Here is a 17,062-nt window from a genome sequence, read left to right on the forward strand (position 1 = left end):
TTACTGCTTCATACATAGTATGTAAATGCTTCTGTATTTACCATGATTCAATTTTTTTGAAAACGAAGCTAGAGAAGTTGAAAGATACGATTCCATCATGGATATCATATGACACGCGCGCGCGCGCGCGCATACACACATACGCATACACACGCGCGCGCGCACACACACACACGATTCTTAACCTCACAACTTTGTTTCATAGATGGCATAACAAAATCTTTGATTTTTTGAACGATCGGTATTTCAGAACATGACACTAAGATCCATAAGATGCCATATCCATTCTACATATGTATTATGTACATCTCATATGTATATCTCATCTGATAATGCTTTCACTTTAAATGTCATAATGAATTTCTACCTGTTATCGATTATCGAAACGTATCAATCGAGAAGTCGCAAATTACGTGTATTTAGAAATGTGTGAGTAAGGAGTCGTATGTATCTACTCGTATCTATGAGAACGCACACCGCATGCATAGATAACGTAACCTTATTTCGTGATCGTGATATGTCAAAAGACGTTTACGTGACATATCGATATTCCCATGTACTTATCTACGTACATATAAACATTTTCTTATAAAAAAAAGTTCTGGTTTTTTGGTTTTGTTTCTACGGAAATGTCAATTCTCTACAGCATTCTGGACCAAATGATATAAACCTAGTATTCGATACTTATTTTGTATGTATGTTTGCCACGAATTTCCGTACTTTACTCGAACAATTCTTACAAATGTTATTTCTTTTCAGTCACAAACCAACAAATTAACTGCATATAAGTGATATTATTACATATGAGTATCAAAAAAACAATGATTTTGGCTATTTTCAATCGATCGGTCATCGTACATCCATTTCAAATATTTCAATGTTATGTAAGCATATCAAACGTCTGAAAAAGTATATGCTATAACGTAGCTAAACAAAATGTAATGCAAAAGCAGCAGAGATTTTGTGTGTGTGTGTGGGTGAGAGAGAGAGAGCGAGGAGGGGGAGAAAGGTAAGACACCAGAAGAAACAAGAAATCAAGAAAAGTAACATAACTGAAAAAACATCACAACATTTTATCAGTTTCCTGAAAGTATTAAATTACAAGATATTAAATATGGATTGAGTCAATTTGCATGCGAAGAATTGACAGGAAGGTAATTGTTACTATTTCAAAGAATCGTGTTTCACTTTGTACAAGTTTCAAAAAGTTACGCTTTATAGGACCTAAGAATACATGCCATAACATGATACAACCTTTTCTCGAGGAAGGTGCCTGGTGTTACTGGGTCGTCTCTATTGGAGCATTGTTGTGCTTCCTTGGTCTCATTGTTGCTTGTATTTGCAGCTGTCGCCGTAACGAGAACAAGTAAACTGTTTATACATTTATAGTTATGAATTATTGTTATCATCTTTGAAAAAAATAACATTGCATACATTTCTGCTAACAATAATAAAGTTACATTTTATATTGGAATTAAGAATGCAATTTTTCGTATCATTTACAAGGATACGTTCAGTTGTAATTCCTTTAAATAGGAATGAATTTCTCGGCCTTGCTGGAATGGTAACTCTAAATGATTCTGACAATGATGGCTTTAATGGGATTCCGATGGCAGATGCCCTTCGTATAGCAACGCAAGATATCATTGACAGTGGAAAAAGGTTCCTGTCCTAATATCGATTTAGCGTTATGCTGTTTTGTTAAATATAAATTCGCATAACTTGTAATAGTTTGCGAAATATTCAAACTTAATCACAATTATTAATATGTCAACTAGTATTATATGAAATGATGAGCTCTGTCTGACTTGAAATTATGAAACTTTGGCATTACATATATAGGTCAACCAGTGCCAATAGAAGTCTTCCAGATATTCCAAAAGACAAAGGAAAGAGGCATGAAAATACAGGAACATCTGCATCTCAAGATATTTATGAAATCACTGAAACGATTGGTGATCAGTCTGAGCTCTACGCCACAGTGCGAGATACAGGTATATCCGATAGAATAGATTCTATAGATCTATTAATTACGTACAATGAGACATAAGTTAATTTTATCGAAAACATACTCCATGTCAGGAATGTGTCTCCTTTTTTTTAACGACAATATCGCTTTTAATATGTTTATAGCAAAAGAACAGATATCTAAACTGGATGTGCCAGAAGTTTCACATCAAAATCCATCATTAGTCCAAGAAACCTCGGATGATCAATATTTAAGATTTGCGTCGTCCCCTAATTCAGACAATGGTACAAACACAAAAATAATTATCAAATCATTATTATCAATCATCTCAAATCATTGTTATAATGTAACCATTTATGCTTATTCCAGTTGAACATCCATATGCTCAAGTTCAAAATGTTCAAAAAACAGAGGCTAATCAATCAAGTCGGTAATGATTGCAGAGTCATAAGTATAGTTGTATTATAGTTTCTTTTTTTTTTATGATAATACTATTGAACATATATTTCTCTACTTCTACTTTTACATTAAAAGCGGAAAATGAATAAAAAATGTTACAGAAATAATATTAAACAAGCAATCAATGTCGACAAGCCATCGACGTCAATGTCTCAAAGTAATGGAAACCCCGTTGCACCACCAAGGACTCGTCGATCCTCGTCGCATAATTCTCTTTTGTCTGCCGAAACCGGCCCATGTGATATTCAGGCGGCCAATGCCATATCGGGTGGAGTACAAGCTAATCAAGATTTGCCTTACATGACGCCACCACTGTTAATGTTACTGCCTCAACCACCGCAACCTCAGTCAAATAGTCCGCAACAACATTTTAGCGGAGATTCTCAAGATTCTAGTAAATATTTACATTTCTGTTCTATAAGTCAATCTTCGATTACGCTTTTTAGACTTTGATGAAAGCGCACTCTATACACATATGTATATACGCGGATTCGTATAACATTATACTCATAGTCCATATATGTACATAATTCATATGCTTCGTATAACACTGTTTCTTATAACGCGAAACGTATCCCCGCGTTATATGTTCATCTTTTTATATATATTTTCTCTTTTTCTGTTCTTGTATATATACTTCTATATATATTTGTTTTTCTCTTTTTCATTTCACATAGAAGGATACACAAGCATCAGTGTAAGGGAACCCCTAGCTAACATAATCGCGCAGACAAAGACAATTTGTCGACAGAGCCAATCTATTCGACCCCTCACGGATCCTCATTATGCGACTGTATCGGATGATTCTGGTATATACGTATTTTAACAGTGTACACAACGTGTATTCTTTGCTTATTTTTTCTTCCTTTTTTCACCATTGATAAGCAATATTGTTTCACTTGACAGACGAAATGTATGCTGCGATCGACGAACAAGACAAGGTATACACTAGCGGTAGCGAAACATACGCACAAATACAACCGACGATGACAGAGATTCAACGAGTACAAAACGAGCAAACATTATTCTCCCGCGTTCCGTCTCGTTCCGATGAAACTTACCCTGCTCCGCAACCACCAAGCGTTGATAGTTTACGGCATGTTGCACATGCTCATTCAAGACAAGGTAATAATTCTTTTCATATTCTATTTTATACGCGTATTCGCGCGTTTTAATTATGTAATAAATATCTTTTTACCAAGTCTCGTATCATAATATTACAGCTTCGTCGTCGAGTGCCAATAGTTCTATCGTAAATCCTGGATCACCAAAGCCGGAGAAACGTCAAGCGAATTCACCGTTACCGCCTCCGCCGGAAGGGACAGCAGAAGTATACGCATTAATTGAGAAGAAGCCAAAAAGCGATGACCGAATGAAATCAGCTTTATCCAGTGGGAAATCTCTAGAGGATATGTACGCGAAAGTAATGAAGAAAAAGAAAGATGCGGAAGAACAGCAAAATGACGCGCATTCAAATTCTCAGGGAAGCCTGCATTCTGATACATTTGTCCTTGGTTCTGTTCGAAAATCAAGTCTTGTTGAAAGTAACAGAATTGCATCGTCTAGTCATGATTCTATGGAAATACAAAAGAAGGAATCCGATTCCGTCGGTGATGTCGGTAATTTTCATTCGGAAACGGACGTTTTGATGAAATCATCTCCTCCTTCATCATCTAAAACTGATGACGGTTTGGACTCAAATTTCACACTCGGTCATGGATACGAAGTTATGAACAGTGATTTACCTAAAAAACATTCAACCACTCGCGAGTCTTGTGATCCGAACTATGAAGTGTTATGCCCACAACAATGCCTCACTATGGATACTGCAGCAGACTATCAGCAAGCTAGCAACTCCGTCTCGATTTCTTTACGAAATAACGTAGATTTACCAACCACTTCTTCCCTTTCTACTTCTTCTCCTTCAACTTCTTCTTCAACATCATCTTCATCTTCTTCTTCTTCTTATTCTATGCCATTCAAACATCGACAAATTAGTAACGCTAGTAGTGAAGATCCAGGATACGAGAAAGTAAAGCTAAGGAGCAGATCCGAAATGGATCCAGATACGGACTCGGAACCGAATTATGAAAGTATGCCGCATGATTCAGGAGAACCAAATTACGCGTCAGTTTGCAGACCTGGTGACAGCGACACAGACCCTAATTACGAATCTGTTAATCACGGAGATCCTAATTACGAGAGCGTGAAATATATGAGTGTTACTCGCACCGAGGAACCGCCATACGAACAAGTGAATACATATAAACTCGAACAAGATCCGAATGGATACGAGAAAGTGCAGAAAAATATATTGTTTAACGCTGATTACGAACAGATACATCAAAATCATTCTTCTAAGCCGATTAATGGAGATACCGATGACGAGCAATATGTGCAAGTCTAATCGAATATTCTCCTTCGTTTCCCTTTCGTCGTTTTCTTTTACCGCTGTCATGCTCCTTTTATAATCCTTTGTATCATCATATTTTCTAACATTTTTTCATATGATTTTCTGTTGTCCAAGCTTCATGCTTGTTTCTTCTTTAACTTTGTCCATCAACTCTATTTCTCTAACAATCGTACAATTAATTGTTTAATCGTCATTCTTCACTTTTCATTTTACTCGACTTGAAATGTTTTTATTATGATGAAATGCAAATTACAAAATCGAATTAAGGAAAAGTATATAATGTAAATAATGCGATTCGTTTTCGTTTTATCATTCGAATTCGATTTAGTTTTATGGTTATTTCTATATTTTTTCTCTTGTCCCGTTTCTCGTTGCTCTCCTTTTTCTCAAGTAACATCAAATGGCATGTATCGTACTCATAAGGTGTGTTACATTTGAGCACATGTTTACAAAAACATCTTGCAGAACTCGTAATTAGTAACTTCGATGATAATGTAATTACATACATATGTAATGAACATATGTTTGGACATAAACTTTGAACATAACATGATCTTACTTCCGGCGCTAATTTATAGAAAATGAATATATGTCGCGATTAAATGCATTCATTTTAAATATAATGATTTGTAGTCTTTTATATGTATTTTTCACGAGATCGAACGTTTTTCGGTAAAATAAAAGAAAGCAAAAAAGAAACAAAAGGGAGTTGTCTTGTTCTGTGAAATCCTGCTAAAAAAGGAAATTGAATCAAAATCGAAACCACAAATATACATCACACACAGATCTGTTACATCCTTTATTATTTCGCGTACTTTTCCTTGTTTCGTGTGATTTTTTTTTTAGAAATGCGATGTACTTCACGCCTATCAAATTTGTTATTCTCTTCATTTACTATGAACATGTTAAATACCATCATTCCCTGTGTATTTGGCTATACATTTTTCTTTGTTTCCTTGTTTCTATTCCCCTTCTTTTTTCTCTCGCTATCGTTATTTTTCTTTTCGTTTGACACAAATTAAGATCTGTGTCCGCTTTCAAGATTCATGCAAAATGCGAAACATTTAAACATAAGATAAGTATCGAGTAAATGGGGAGCAAAAAGTAAAAAATTCGACGCGTAAAATTTTTTTATCAACTAGCTGCTCAATCATTTCGTGTTCGATATTTGATCAAATACGATTATACTTGATTACGTCTGGTTTTCACTTGTATAAAATCGTAACTATTATATCAAATGGCAGCATTTATAGATTTCATATATACTTATACGTGACGTATTTCTTAACAGTCCTGTTTTGTCAGTGCGCGTTGCATACAACAAAATCGAATTGTTCTGTCTAAAAATTGTATAATTGGTTGAAAGTAAACAATAATCTAAAGTAATGGGAAATATAAAACTTTTGAAAAACAAATAGGAATCATAGTAGGTTTAGATCGTTGAAATAGTCTTCCTCAATCGTACGAATTAAAAAAATAGAAGTAGGGGTCAAAAATTTTATCACAAAAATATACATATCGTGATTTATGAAACCACTGTATGTATATTACTCAGCACACCAAGAAATAGGACGCAACTACGTAAACTTGAACTGGCCATTTCAAGCTACAGATCTTATCGCTCGATTATTGTATATGCTTAAAACTAAAAAAATAATATTTACAAAGAAATTACGTAGGTACTATTTGTGAAATGATCACGTTCTCACATGTGTAAAATATGCGCGTTGCGTACAACTAGTTACATGCTACGTGAACGGATTACACAAGGGAAGGATGCATGTGGTAACATGTTCTTCTATATAATCGAACATTTCAACCAGATACAAATATAACGTAATGTTATTACTTCAACCATACTTTGCTCGTGAGTTCGGCTAAATACATGCAAGAAAATATAAGAAAAAGGTGTCAATGACAACGTATTGACGTAACAATAACGATAAATCTAGGTAACTCGAAGTAAAAATATATTTTACTTATTCTTTTGGAGGATCAGGAGCTTCGGAAATATCGTTAACAATAACCAGATCTTTTCATTTCTTTCACTCCATCTTCAATGAAACACAACTGATGCAACGATTTATTTTCCGTTCAAATTATTGCCGAATTACAGCTCGGCTATTTGTTGCGTTCTTATCTTTACGTTTCTCTGTATACGATCCTATATATTGCATCAATAATTATATATATTAAAAATACGCTCATGTATTTTAAAAGGAGTTAAAGCTTAAAAAAAAAGAAAACGGGGAAAGGTATACAAATTGCGTTTAGCCATACGTCTACAAGAAAATAAATCGTGCGTTATAGAATAACGTACAATGAATCATTCTAAAAAATGCATACATGATTTTTATTGTTCGAATATAGACTAATCTTGATAAAATTGGAGCAAGTTGAAGCTTATTCGAAGATTCTTTTGCGCATATCGATGATAACTATATCGTTATGATGAAACGCCTCGTTAAACACGAAAATGGAGTAGTTAACTGATCCTCGGGAGATGAGTACAAATGAGGTAGAAATGAGGTAAAAACGCGACGTTTCATTGGTTTAATATAACTGTAACGTGAATAGAATAAGGTAACAAACAGAGTTCAAATAATCTGACACGATGTGTCACACACTGTTGAGACTGCTGGCTTCTTCGACATCGCTGTCGCTCATTGGACTAGTCGATGATTCTAGGTGATATCTCGAATCACTAGTCAAATCTTGATAGTGTTGTTGCTGTTGTTGCTGTTGCTGATATTGATGCTGGTGCTGATGGTGATGATGATGAAAGTGGTGATGATGTTGAAGAAGATTTTCATTATGATAACATCGATGCCTCTCGTCTATGCGATGACGCAGATCGTCAAGATGCACAGTTTGAACTCGTCTTCTTAGCTTTCGATGACACAAAAGACAAACGATCAATGCTATCAATACAGCACCGATGGCACCAACCGCGGGAACAGCGTAATTATTCGTCTGTACAACTATATTACCTGAAATATAATAATTTCTTGTCAAACGTTTGTTCAATCTAAAACTTGTCCATATTCTCTCTAATGTCCATTTTTGTATTTCGTCTCTTTTCTAGGTCCTCGTTTACAAAACATAAAATCTACACAATTATATACAATTCGTTGAAAGTTTAATCGAATTTTTGTACGATTGCTTATCATTCAACTAGCTTCATTTGTTTTATACTCGTAGCATATTTAAATGAAACCTATAGAAAGATGGCAGAGGACAAAGTAAAACGCGGCGGAACGGAGGATGTAGTTAAAAAGATAGTCGAAGATAATGTGCGTGGTTGACATGGTTGATAGTCTACGAAAGGGGAAAGAAATTTTGAAAAAGATGAAAGATTTAATAGCGAAAGGAACGAAGAGGAAAGAAAGAAAAGTGAAAAAAGGAAAGAGTGTGATTAGGAGCATCTGTAAAAGGAGAGGGAGAGCGCGAACATGTGAACGCGTGTCTGTGAGAAAGAGAGAAGATTCACATGCTATTTTATATGAACAAATTTGCATTCACTGTAATCATGCGTTTTTCCTATAAACTTTGTGTAAAACGTGAGAGAAACTTTTAAAACAATATAAACGTAAATTTCGAGATTACATTATAATTGGTATACTTGAAAAACAGCGATATTTTCGATACAATTTTTGTGGAATTATATAGTATTGTATATGTAAGTACATATGCTATAATAACCAAATATGAGAAGTTTTCTACTTAAAAATAAGTGAAATAATAAAGAGGGATAATAGCGCGCAATGGTGCAAATGACTTTACATGTTACATTTGAAATTATACATGTATACGTGTATAAAATGAATATGAAGGTGGTTGTGCGTCCGTCATCTATCCGCGTTTCTATTTGTATACACATAATACATTGGTTGACATTAAAAAGGTTACCGTATAATTAATTTGTTGTTGTATAAAAATTAAGAGCGATACATGTGCAATATTGTGAGTGAACTCACGTGATAGGGGAGATCATAACATGCCGGATCGTCGGAAGCTTCATGAAGGGCTCAGATGGCCACGAACACAAAGCACAGAGAGAGAAGAAGCATGGCAGAGACTCCAGCCAGTGCTGGCGACAATGGGGCTGATGCTGCACCTGCGACACCACACACAGTCATTCACCCATTCAATCTCTCCATTCATTCACCTGTACACACAGCTACGTACTACTTACCCAAAATATTACGCAATTCAGTACATACTTGTCTTTCTCTTAAACTTCTATCTACCATTTTTTCTCTACTTACTAATTAATCTTTTTCCAATGTCGAACATTGTTCCCCTATCCTACTCCATTGCTATACGTAATTACGAATATCTTGGAAAACGTGTATTGTACGCGTGTGCAAGGTGAACACTAACATGAACACTTTTTTTATCGTAAACGATCGAAACGATTCGAAAACGATCTAGAACTGAAGTCATGATTTACGCGATAACATTACGTGTCCGATTCCTTCGAGCAAAATGAACTGAAAAATACATGCAGATTCGTGCAGAATTTACCAATTTGCATCATCTTAAAATCATATTCTTATATTCAGATATCCAAATTCAGATGCCAGATATGTATAATAATGATGTATATATATAATATGTATTGCTATACACACTATTCTTACTTTTATACGTTTAACGAGAACGAGATAGACAATTCGGTTCAATGCCGAACGACTGTACTGTATAATAGCCAGTAGCAGGTTTGATTTTAATCGGATATTTACATGTGTATACAGTATACATCCATAGAAGATGCATGCATACATACACACTCGCGTATATGCATGCATAACATATACGTGAGAAGGATCAGTTAAAGGTACTGTACTCGGTAGAAAAAGAATACGCTTGGAAAATTTGTAGAGTAATTGAATAATTAAGTATCTATTGAATGATCTGAAGAAATTACAAGTTTGATATTGGATTCGGAAATCTATGCGTGTGTGGATGCGTGTGTGTCTATCTGTTACGCGTATATGTATGTATATGTGTGTACGTGCGTTCGTGTATGCACACGCAGACACGTATGAGTACAGAGTTCACGCGGCAGTATAATGTTTATACATTTACACGTATAGTGTATAGTGGAAAATATGTACGTTGTCATCTTCGCTAGATGAGAACGTAATATACACGATAATTTTACACAACTATAGACAGTAGAAGCAAAATAAAAGAAGAGTAGAATTGAACCACACGTTTCTAAGAACTTGACTCGATGTTTTTCTAACGATTGCGAAACTTACAATTATCTTCATCCGTAGTGTCGTTTGGGCCACAATTACGAATGTTATTACACCGAAGTGACTCTGCAATGCAATATTTATTTTCGCGACAAAGAAACTGATTCTGGCAGTCGGTATTTGTGCTCACTTCGGTCCATGTTGCTTTAAATCCCATTTGTCCAACCGCTTTATCAGCCAGTATGAAGCTAAAATAAAAGAAGGAAAGTAGAGAAAAGGCGCGATCAATGCTCACGTTCTTTATTCTTTCACTTAAACGCGAACACGACCGTGATTAATGTTTGTAAAGCTATAAACACGAAGTAGGAAGCAATAAGGAATCTCTTGTGCGAAAAACAAACCTAAGTCGCATGTTATTGTCCACAGAGAGGTAAGTCCAATTTTTGTCTACAGTTTGAATACCACATATTTCGACAGGCGTGGACGATGTGGAATACCATATGCGCAGCACCGCAGCAGGACAACCACGAACTGAAGAAATTAGATTTTTTTATTACTGCTAGTAACTTCGATTGCGATTTAGGCCCTTCACTTAAATCAACTCCATTAATTGATAGAATAAAACTATTGAAAAACATGGATATACCTGATTGATCACCTTCTACCGAAAATGCTTCAAAGTATAGTAATATTCGCTGATTCGGTCGGACTCTTATAAACCAATTGCAAGTTTTACTAGCCAGATTTCTTGCGGGTCCATCGTATTTGTTTGGGTAATTCGGACTAGCAATGATTCCATAATTCACACTGCTTATATTCGATCCGCAATCTGCAATGTAACAAATGCAACGACAAACAATTTGTATTCGTTCTTGCTCTCTAAATAAATTAATTAAGGATTTACAGAAATGTAATCAATTTTGACGCGAAGGATTTGAATTTTATTACAACTACGTACCTCCAAAAATAGGTTTCGCTAGTTCGAACGTGTAACGCGCTTTAAAACCGCTATAAACTAACTCAGAATCCGAATGCAGAATCACTTTTAAGCCGAGAGCACCGAGATTTGATTCCACTGGTCCCGGAGCCGTACTACCACAATATCTACCTATTAATTTTTCCGTATTATCTCGATACGTATTATATATCTCCAACCAATCGTCTTGGCAAATTTCCACTCTGAGACAAAAGACATAAAAGGTCATGTGCGATTGTACATCAGCAGCAACAATAGTACAATAATAATTGAGCAACTTACCCGTAGTGTCCGGTCGTCATATTCGTATTTTTCGTTCGAACTTTAAAATAATCAAATATTAAGGTAACTTGTTCGTTTGGCGTAGCTATGAAAACATATGTGCAATTTGTGTTGCTTGGATAATTACTAGGATGTCGCGGAGAATTAAAATCTCCTTTTTTGCGAGAGAAACTGCGGTACGTGAAAGTGCAGCTGCCATCGGGTGCTGCGGTGCCCGGTATCTTATACTCTGTTTCAAAACTGTAACTATAAGAACAAATGCGTTACATATGCTGCTTTCTCTTATCGTGCACAATTTGTTATCTCATTTAAGAAGACTTTGCGTATTAGATTCGCTTGTTACCATGCTTTAAAGCCTTGTCCTTGAGATTCTCCGCTGCTAAATACCATCACTAGTCTTGGACCATCGCTAACTACAGGGCTCGGATTACTTTCCGAACCGCACAATTCGTAATCGAATTTATCGTAAGAATCTGTTGCTTCTTGTCCTTTCAAATACAACTTCAAATATCCATCGGTACAGGATGAACTAAACGACGAACAGGCAAAAGAACGACGAAGGGAATACACATTGCGTACCATATTGGATACGAACAAAAAATTTATTTAATTGCGATCAAAATTGATAAGAGAAATGTTTTAACAGTAATGTAATTATACTTACTCTCCTATCGTCTTATTTTTTGGTATTTTAAATTGTCTGAATTCTAATCGAACGCGTTCAAGATGCTGGGAATCTTGCATTCCATATATGAAATACCGACACACAACTTTTGGTATATATGGAAATGGATAGTTCGGGCTAACCACGAATCCAGATGATTCTTTTTTACTTAATATCTTCTGATCGCACTCTGATCCTCGTATATGTTCACCCTCGTAAGTGGTGATGAAGTCTGAGCAGATAAAGTCGAGCGTGTACACACACATATACATACATACATAGGCATATTCGTACGCATTTATATATACATATATGTATCTATGCATAATTGCATATTGTGCGCGTACACATATACATCCAAGATTAAGAAAAAAGAAGGGACAGAACAAAGTATTGTTTGCAACTGGATGCAACCCTTTACAATTACTCGATCAATAATAGCATTTATAGCATTTATGAACAACGGTATTTCAACTTACCTAATTTAACGAAACTCTCAGAGAATTCAAAGATACCCTTGAATCCACGATTTTGTGTGTTCGCCGTACGTTGAAGTGTAACAAATAGTACATACAAACTAGACTCTGATGAATATAATACCAAATTTCGTTGTTGACCACAATATGTTCCGATAACAGCCGACGTATTGTCTAAACCATCGTACACTTTTAGATAATCTAAGGGACAACTGTAAAATACAAGAATGTTACAGGAGGCAATTAGAAAAGTACGTAGCTGCTTAACGCGGAAGTACATAAACAGCTACATACTGTTGACCTCCAAAGAACAAATCGAAATCTCGAAACTCAAGGCGTACTCGTTGACCTTGTACTCCGATAAATTGATAACTGCATGTAAGACCTTTCGGATATGTGCCCGGATAAGTAGGAGATAATATACTGCCGTTGCGTTTGTTTTCTGACTCTACCTTGAATGAGCATGGTGTGCTAGGAGCTGGAGTTCCCACTTCATATTCAGCTGCGAACAATCCAAACATTAGTGAAAATTGATAGAAGCGAAAATAAGTGTGTGTGTATGCGTGTGTGTATAACCGAGTTGATGGTTAAAATTCCAAGTATAGGGCAAATAGTGCTTACGTACATGCATTGATAAACGCATATGTACCGCTGAAGAGGCTAGGGAACGTAATATTTTTATCAGTGTAGAAACTAAGAGCGATTCCCTGATAAAGAGACACACGTCTGCGAGGTGGGATCGGACCACAAAAACGACCACCGAAAGGAGTTTCCACCAACTTGCTGGTATTCTCCGATCGTATTTCCGTGTACAAGTCCATATATTCGTGACCACAACTGAAAACCAAGTTTTTCCTAGTTCATCTGCGAACAAAAATAGTTTGGCCGCGAGCAAATTATATCGATACCTAACGTATGTAAATACTTACGCGGGTAACTCCCCAACAGCGGATCCACTACAAAAATATGGATAATTAATCAATAAATAGAACTCATATACATCGACACAAAAACTGGCACAAATAAAGAAATGATATTTTACCGCTTTAATTTAAAAGAAATTACTCACTCTGGTGGTGTACCCCGAAGGCCGAATGAATTGAATTTCAATTCGACGCGTTGTCGCGGCCCAGCGAAAAATATATATACGCATTGTCTGGAATCCCCTTCGGGGTTAATTATCGTCGGAGCATGAAAGGTTCCATTTGATGGACCATCTGGCGTACTTATAAACTTCTGATCGCATTCTGTGAAATTATACATGCGTCTAAATATTTTTTATATATGGAAGAGCTTGGTAGATGTCCTGTTTAATAATACTCTTCTCGTTAATAAGATCACAACTTATACATACTGTTGACTTACTATCAATTTGCTATTACTTCAATTTTTCCGATAACCGACAACAGTAAGAATGATACAATTAAACGCGTCTCAGTTTAGATATATTTAAATTGCCTACTATAAATACACAAACAAACGCCAAATATCATTGACTCCTTACCAAAGAAACTTATTTATTATTAATTTTAACGTATGATAACAATTGTTGCTGATTTTATCTTGTTATCACTGAACAATTATCTAAATTAAATTATTCAGTTGATGTAAAGGAAAGTGAAACAGAGAGGTAAACGAACATCATCACTAACCTGTACTGCTGCGAGGACAAATTAGTAAGAATAAGATAAAAGCAGCAGAAATCAAATTATTCCCAGAAGCAAGCCAGTAGAGTATCGAAGCCATACTGCATCCTAGGAATACACATTTGCATTTTGCTGAATCAGTTTCGTCTCGATTGAAATCATGATGTATATACTTTTTATTCGCTATTACGGCCAAATTGTATAGAAATCACTAATAGTGGCAACTGTGATTTTACCATATCGTCAGTTTCTATTCCACACACAGGAAAAATATTCAACATCGATCTTCAAGATCATCTGCAATTACATGAGTTCAAGCAAGTTAGATTATTCCGCTAACTTCGTTGGATTTTATATGCTATAATATAACGTTGAAATTTATAATTAACACAGAACATTTAAAATGAATGTAATGAAACCAATGTTACATATCTATTGTATGTATGTTTTATCGAGCATTTACGATAGCGAATATTATCTCACAAGAATCTCTTTTCGTCCCACAAACACGATACTGAACGATTGAAGTGGAAAATTAAAAAGTTGTAAGTATAAATGACATCGAGTATGCCAATAGACACAGATTACTTTCCAAGTCACCTCTGCCGCCACACCTCACCAACTCGTTAAACGAACAAGACCCGTTCAGCTCTTTACATTCTTACAGGCTGATGTACCGAAGAAAAATAGAAGAAAAAGAACTGATTAAATAATTTTGTTATATATTATGACACGGTAGTATATCATAAACTTTTGTCATCAGTTATAACCAAATATCATAAAAAACTTCTCCACGCTCATTTTGCAGAATCAGTCTAGATGACAGTACAGAAGAAATGAATTTAAATACCACGTAAACACACGAAGATACAAAGCAATTCGATTAATATTCCGAACACGTGTCACGTTTATTTGCCACGCCCTCATTTTAGCCCTTTATGTCATTCACCGCATCATTCACTAATATTCTTACGATCACGACATATGTATTATTTTCGGTTTGTTATATATCGTTATGTTACAGTATAGTTCATAATATGGTTGTACGAATCATAAAACAATTTTGGAAAAAACAAAAAAAACAAAACACCTTAGTATTCAAAGCACCCCGCCGCATTGTACTCTGTCATTGTCGTCGCCATCATCTTCCCTCTTTGAATTTCGATAAGGATAGCAAAATGGTCAATAACACAGCAGCGCCGCTAGTGACACCCGACAATTTTGCGCGCTACATACTACGGGCCACTAACCTCTTTACTATATGACCTGAACAATTTTATTAAACGTTATTTTTTCCATTTACAAAAATAGTACGTATCACTGTAGTAAATGACATTTTTTCATGTCATAAACCGTCATGTTCGGCCCATTTTTTCAATCGAAAAAAACGAAGAATGAAAAGGAAAAGATGCATACGTACACACACTTGATAACGATCCATCGTAAATATAACATATAACGCGCATCATATGATAATTTGAGCGACTTATTATACACCATATACAATAAAGGAAATTTCATTTAATTTATAACTGAAAAAAATGTTTCATTCTCGTTTTGATGTATCTAAGAAATGCAAACGTCGGTCAATGCAAGTCATCAAATTCTTCGCGATACGAATTGCACAAAGTCAATTACTTATATACTTATACGTATTGTTTTCTATGTTTTTTTCTCGTTAGAAATATATTAAACACACTTCAAATATGTACACTTAGTATGTGCGTATATATCGCAGGTATGCTCTTCAGAACATCATGTTCAAAATTGAAATTTTACACTTCATATGCTATAACATTCGAATAAGTGGAACGTGATGGGAAAATTTAATGATTTTATAAGATTAAATTCTTTAATATCTTTTTTTGCAAAAGTCCCTTGCTTTCTCTTTTCATCTACAGAAACACTGGATAATTGCATAAAAATCGGGATCCAAGTTTTGCAGTTATACAAATGTAGAAACGATTCTATTTCTGGAGATTGAGATTCTAAACGTGCCGAACGTAGAAAACGACAACACGAGTGAAAGAGAAAGAAAGGCTGAAAGTCAAAGCGTCCGGCAAAATATAAAGCCCGCGACAAACTGGGACCTTTAATTCAAAAATCCAATTTTCTTATTTTTTACTTTAACTCAAAAATCAAATTTCCAAAAATCAAAAACCAAATTTATTTTTGATTTGTTATGAATGAAAACTTTTACATTAAACTTTTATTTTAAACTTTTACTTTAAACATGTTTGTTATATTTTTCTAATTAAAATGATACCAAACACAATATAATTTGGAGCATATTTTCTTGCTTAGTAAATGATAATTAAGTACATACCAATAAGTAAACATAATTCAAATTATATCGTACTTGGCCTCGTTTTAATCACAAAGACATCACAAATATATTAGTGAAAGTTTAATTTAAAAAAAATAAAAAGGTTTCACTTTTGAATTAGTACGTACTATACATTGTCTCAGTGATACCTTACACTGGATCATGTTATACTGCTCGATCACGGCGGGTCGTCGGGCTTCGGAACCTCCTCCGAAATGACAACTGTGCAATTACGTAGAGGATCTTTTTTGTACAATAATCCAGTGTATACCTTTTTGGAAATATTACTTTACCCTATCATGCAGCACAATCTTGTTAAAACTACGTACACTAGATTGCGAGAAACGGAACAATATATAACAGATGTGGGTAAACGATAACAGAAAATATGCTGGTTTTAACGTTGATTTTTCGTTATCGCGTATTTCATTGCCGTTATTATACTTAACTATAAAATAAATGTAAAATCAACGCGGTATCGTTTCGACACTTCAGTTACATGAGAACAGAAAAAACAGGTATTGAGTGTGTATCTATATACAATATGTTGCGTGTGCTCGCGCAAATATTTGCACAGGAATATATGTATGATTAAATGAAAAGAGAAAAGAACTGACAAAACGATACAATAGATACATAACGCGTTG

At 35.1% G+C, this 17,062-nt stretch overlaps 2 protein-coding genes across 14 annotated transcripts; one reads left to right on the top strand and one right to left on the bottom strand.

Annotated features, from left to right (window-relative positions):
• Positions 1–137: 137 nt before the first annotated feature.
• LOC139989944 (uncharacterized) lies at positions 138–8,757 on the top strand. Of its 5 annotated transcripts, none has more exons than XM_072008676.1 (11): positions 138–691; positions 760–1,154; positions 1,209–1,366; positions 1,507–1,662; positions 1,843–1,994; positions 2,134–2,253; positions 2,339–2,399; positions 2,530–2,822; positions 3,109–3,237; positions 3,335–3,553; positions 3,652–8,757. In XM_072008676.1, exons 2-11 carry the CDS (start codon positions 1,134–1,136, stop codon positions 4,833–4,835), a joined length of 2,493 nt encoding a protein of 830 aa, XP_071864777.1. In that variant the 5' UTR covers positions 138–691; positions 760–1,133; the 3' UTR covers positions 4,836–8,757. The 5 variants fall into 5 exon arrangements, with proteins under 5 accessions (XP_071864777.1, XP_071864776.1, XP_071864781.1 ...); XM_072008675.1 differs by having other exon boundaries at positions 139–691; positions 3,106–3,237; XM_072008677.1 differs by having other exon boundaries at positions 140–691; positions 1,537–1,662; positions 3,106–3,237.
• Positions 5,068–17,008, bottom strand: LOC139989942 (tolloid-like protein 1). 9 transcript variants are annotated; one of them, XM_072008671.1, is made up of 16 exons: positions 16,709–17,008; positions 14,326–14,386; positions 14,096–14,197; positions 13,513–13,690; positions 13,373–13,399; positions 13,069–13,280; positions 12,738–12,945; positions 12,447–12,655; positions 11,968–12,199; positions 11,647–11,832; positions 11,304–11,549; positions 11,004–11,224; positions 10,692–10,874; positions 10,447–10,576; positions 10,109–10,293; positions 5,068–7,831 (listed from the first exon to the last, which is right to left on the bottom strand). In XM_072008671.1, exons 3-16 carry the CDS (start codon positions 14,187–14,189, stop codon positions 7,461–7,463), a joined length of 2,682 nt encoding a protein of 893 aa, XP_071864772.1. In that variant the 5' UTR covers positions 14,190–14,197; positions 14,326–14,386; positions 16,709–17,008; the 3' UTR covers positions 5,068–7,460. The 9 variants fall into 9 exon arrangements, 8 of the variants coding, with proteins under 8 accessions (XP_071864772.1, XP_071864768.1, XP_071864773.1 ...); XM_072008667.1 differs by lacking the exon at positions 16,709–17,008 and adding an exon at positions 15,180–15,451; XM_072008672.1 differs by lacking the exon at positions 16,709–17,008 and adding an exon at positions 15,180–15,451 and having other exon boundaries at positions 14,263–14,386.
• Positions 17,009–17,062: the final 54 nt, after the last annotated feature.

Source organism: Bombus fervidus, chromosome 8 (genome assembly GCF_041682495.2).
Source record: "Bombus fervidus isolate BK054 chromosome 8, iyBomFerv1, whole genome shotgun sequence".
Classification (NCBI taxonomy): Eukaryota; Metazoa; Arthropoda; class Insecta; order Hymenoptera; family Apidae; genus Bombus; species Bombus fervidus.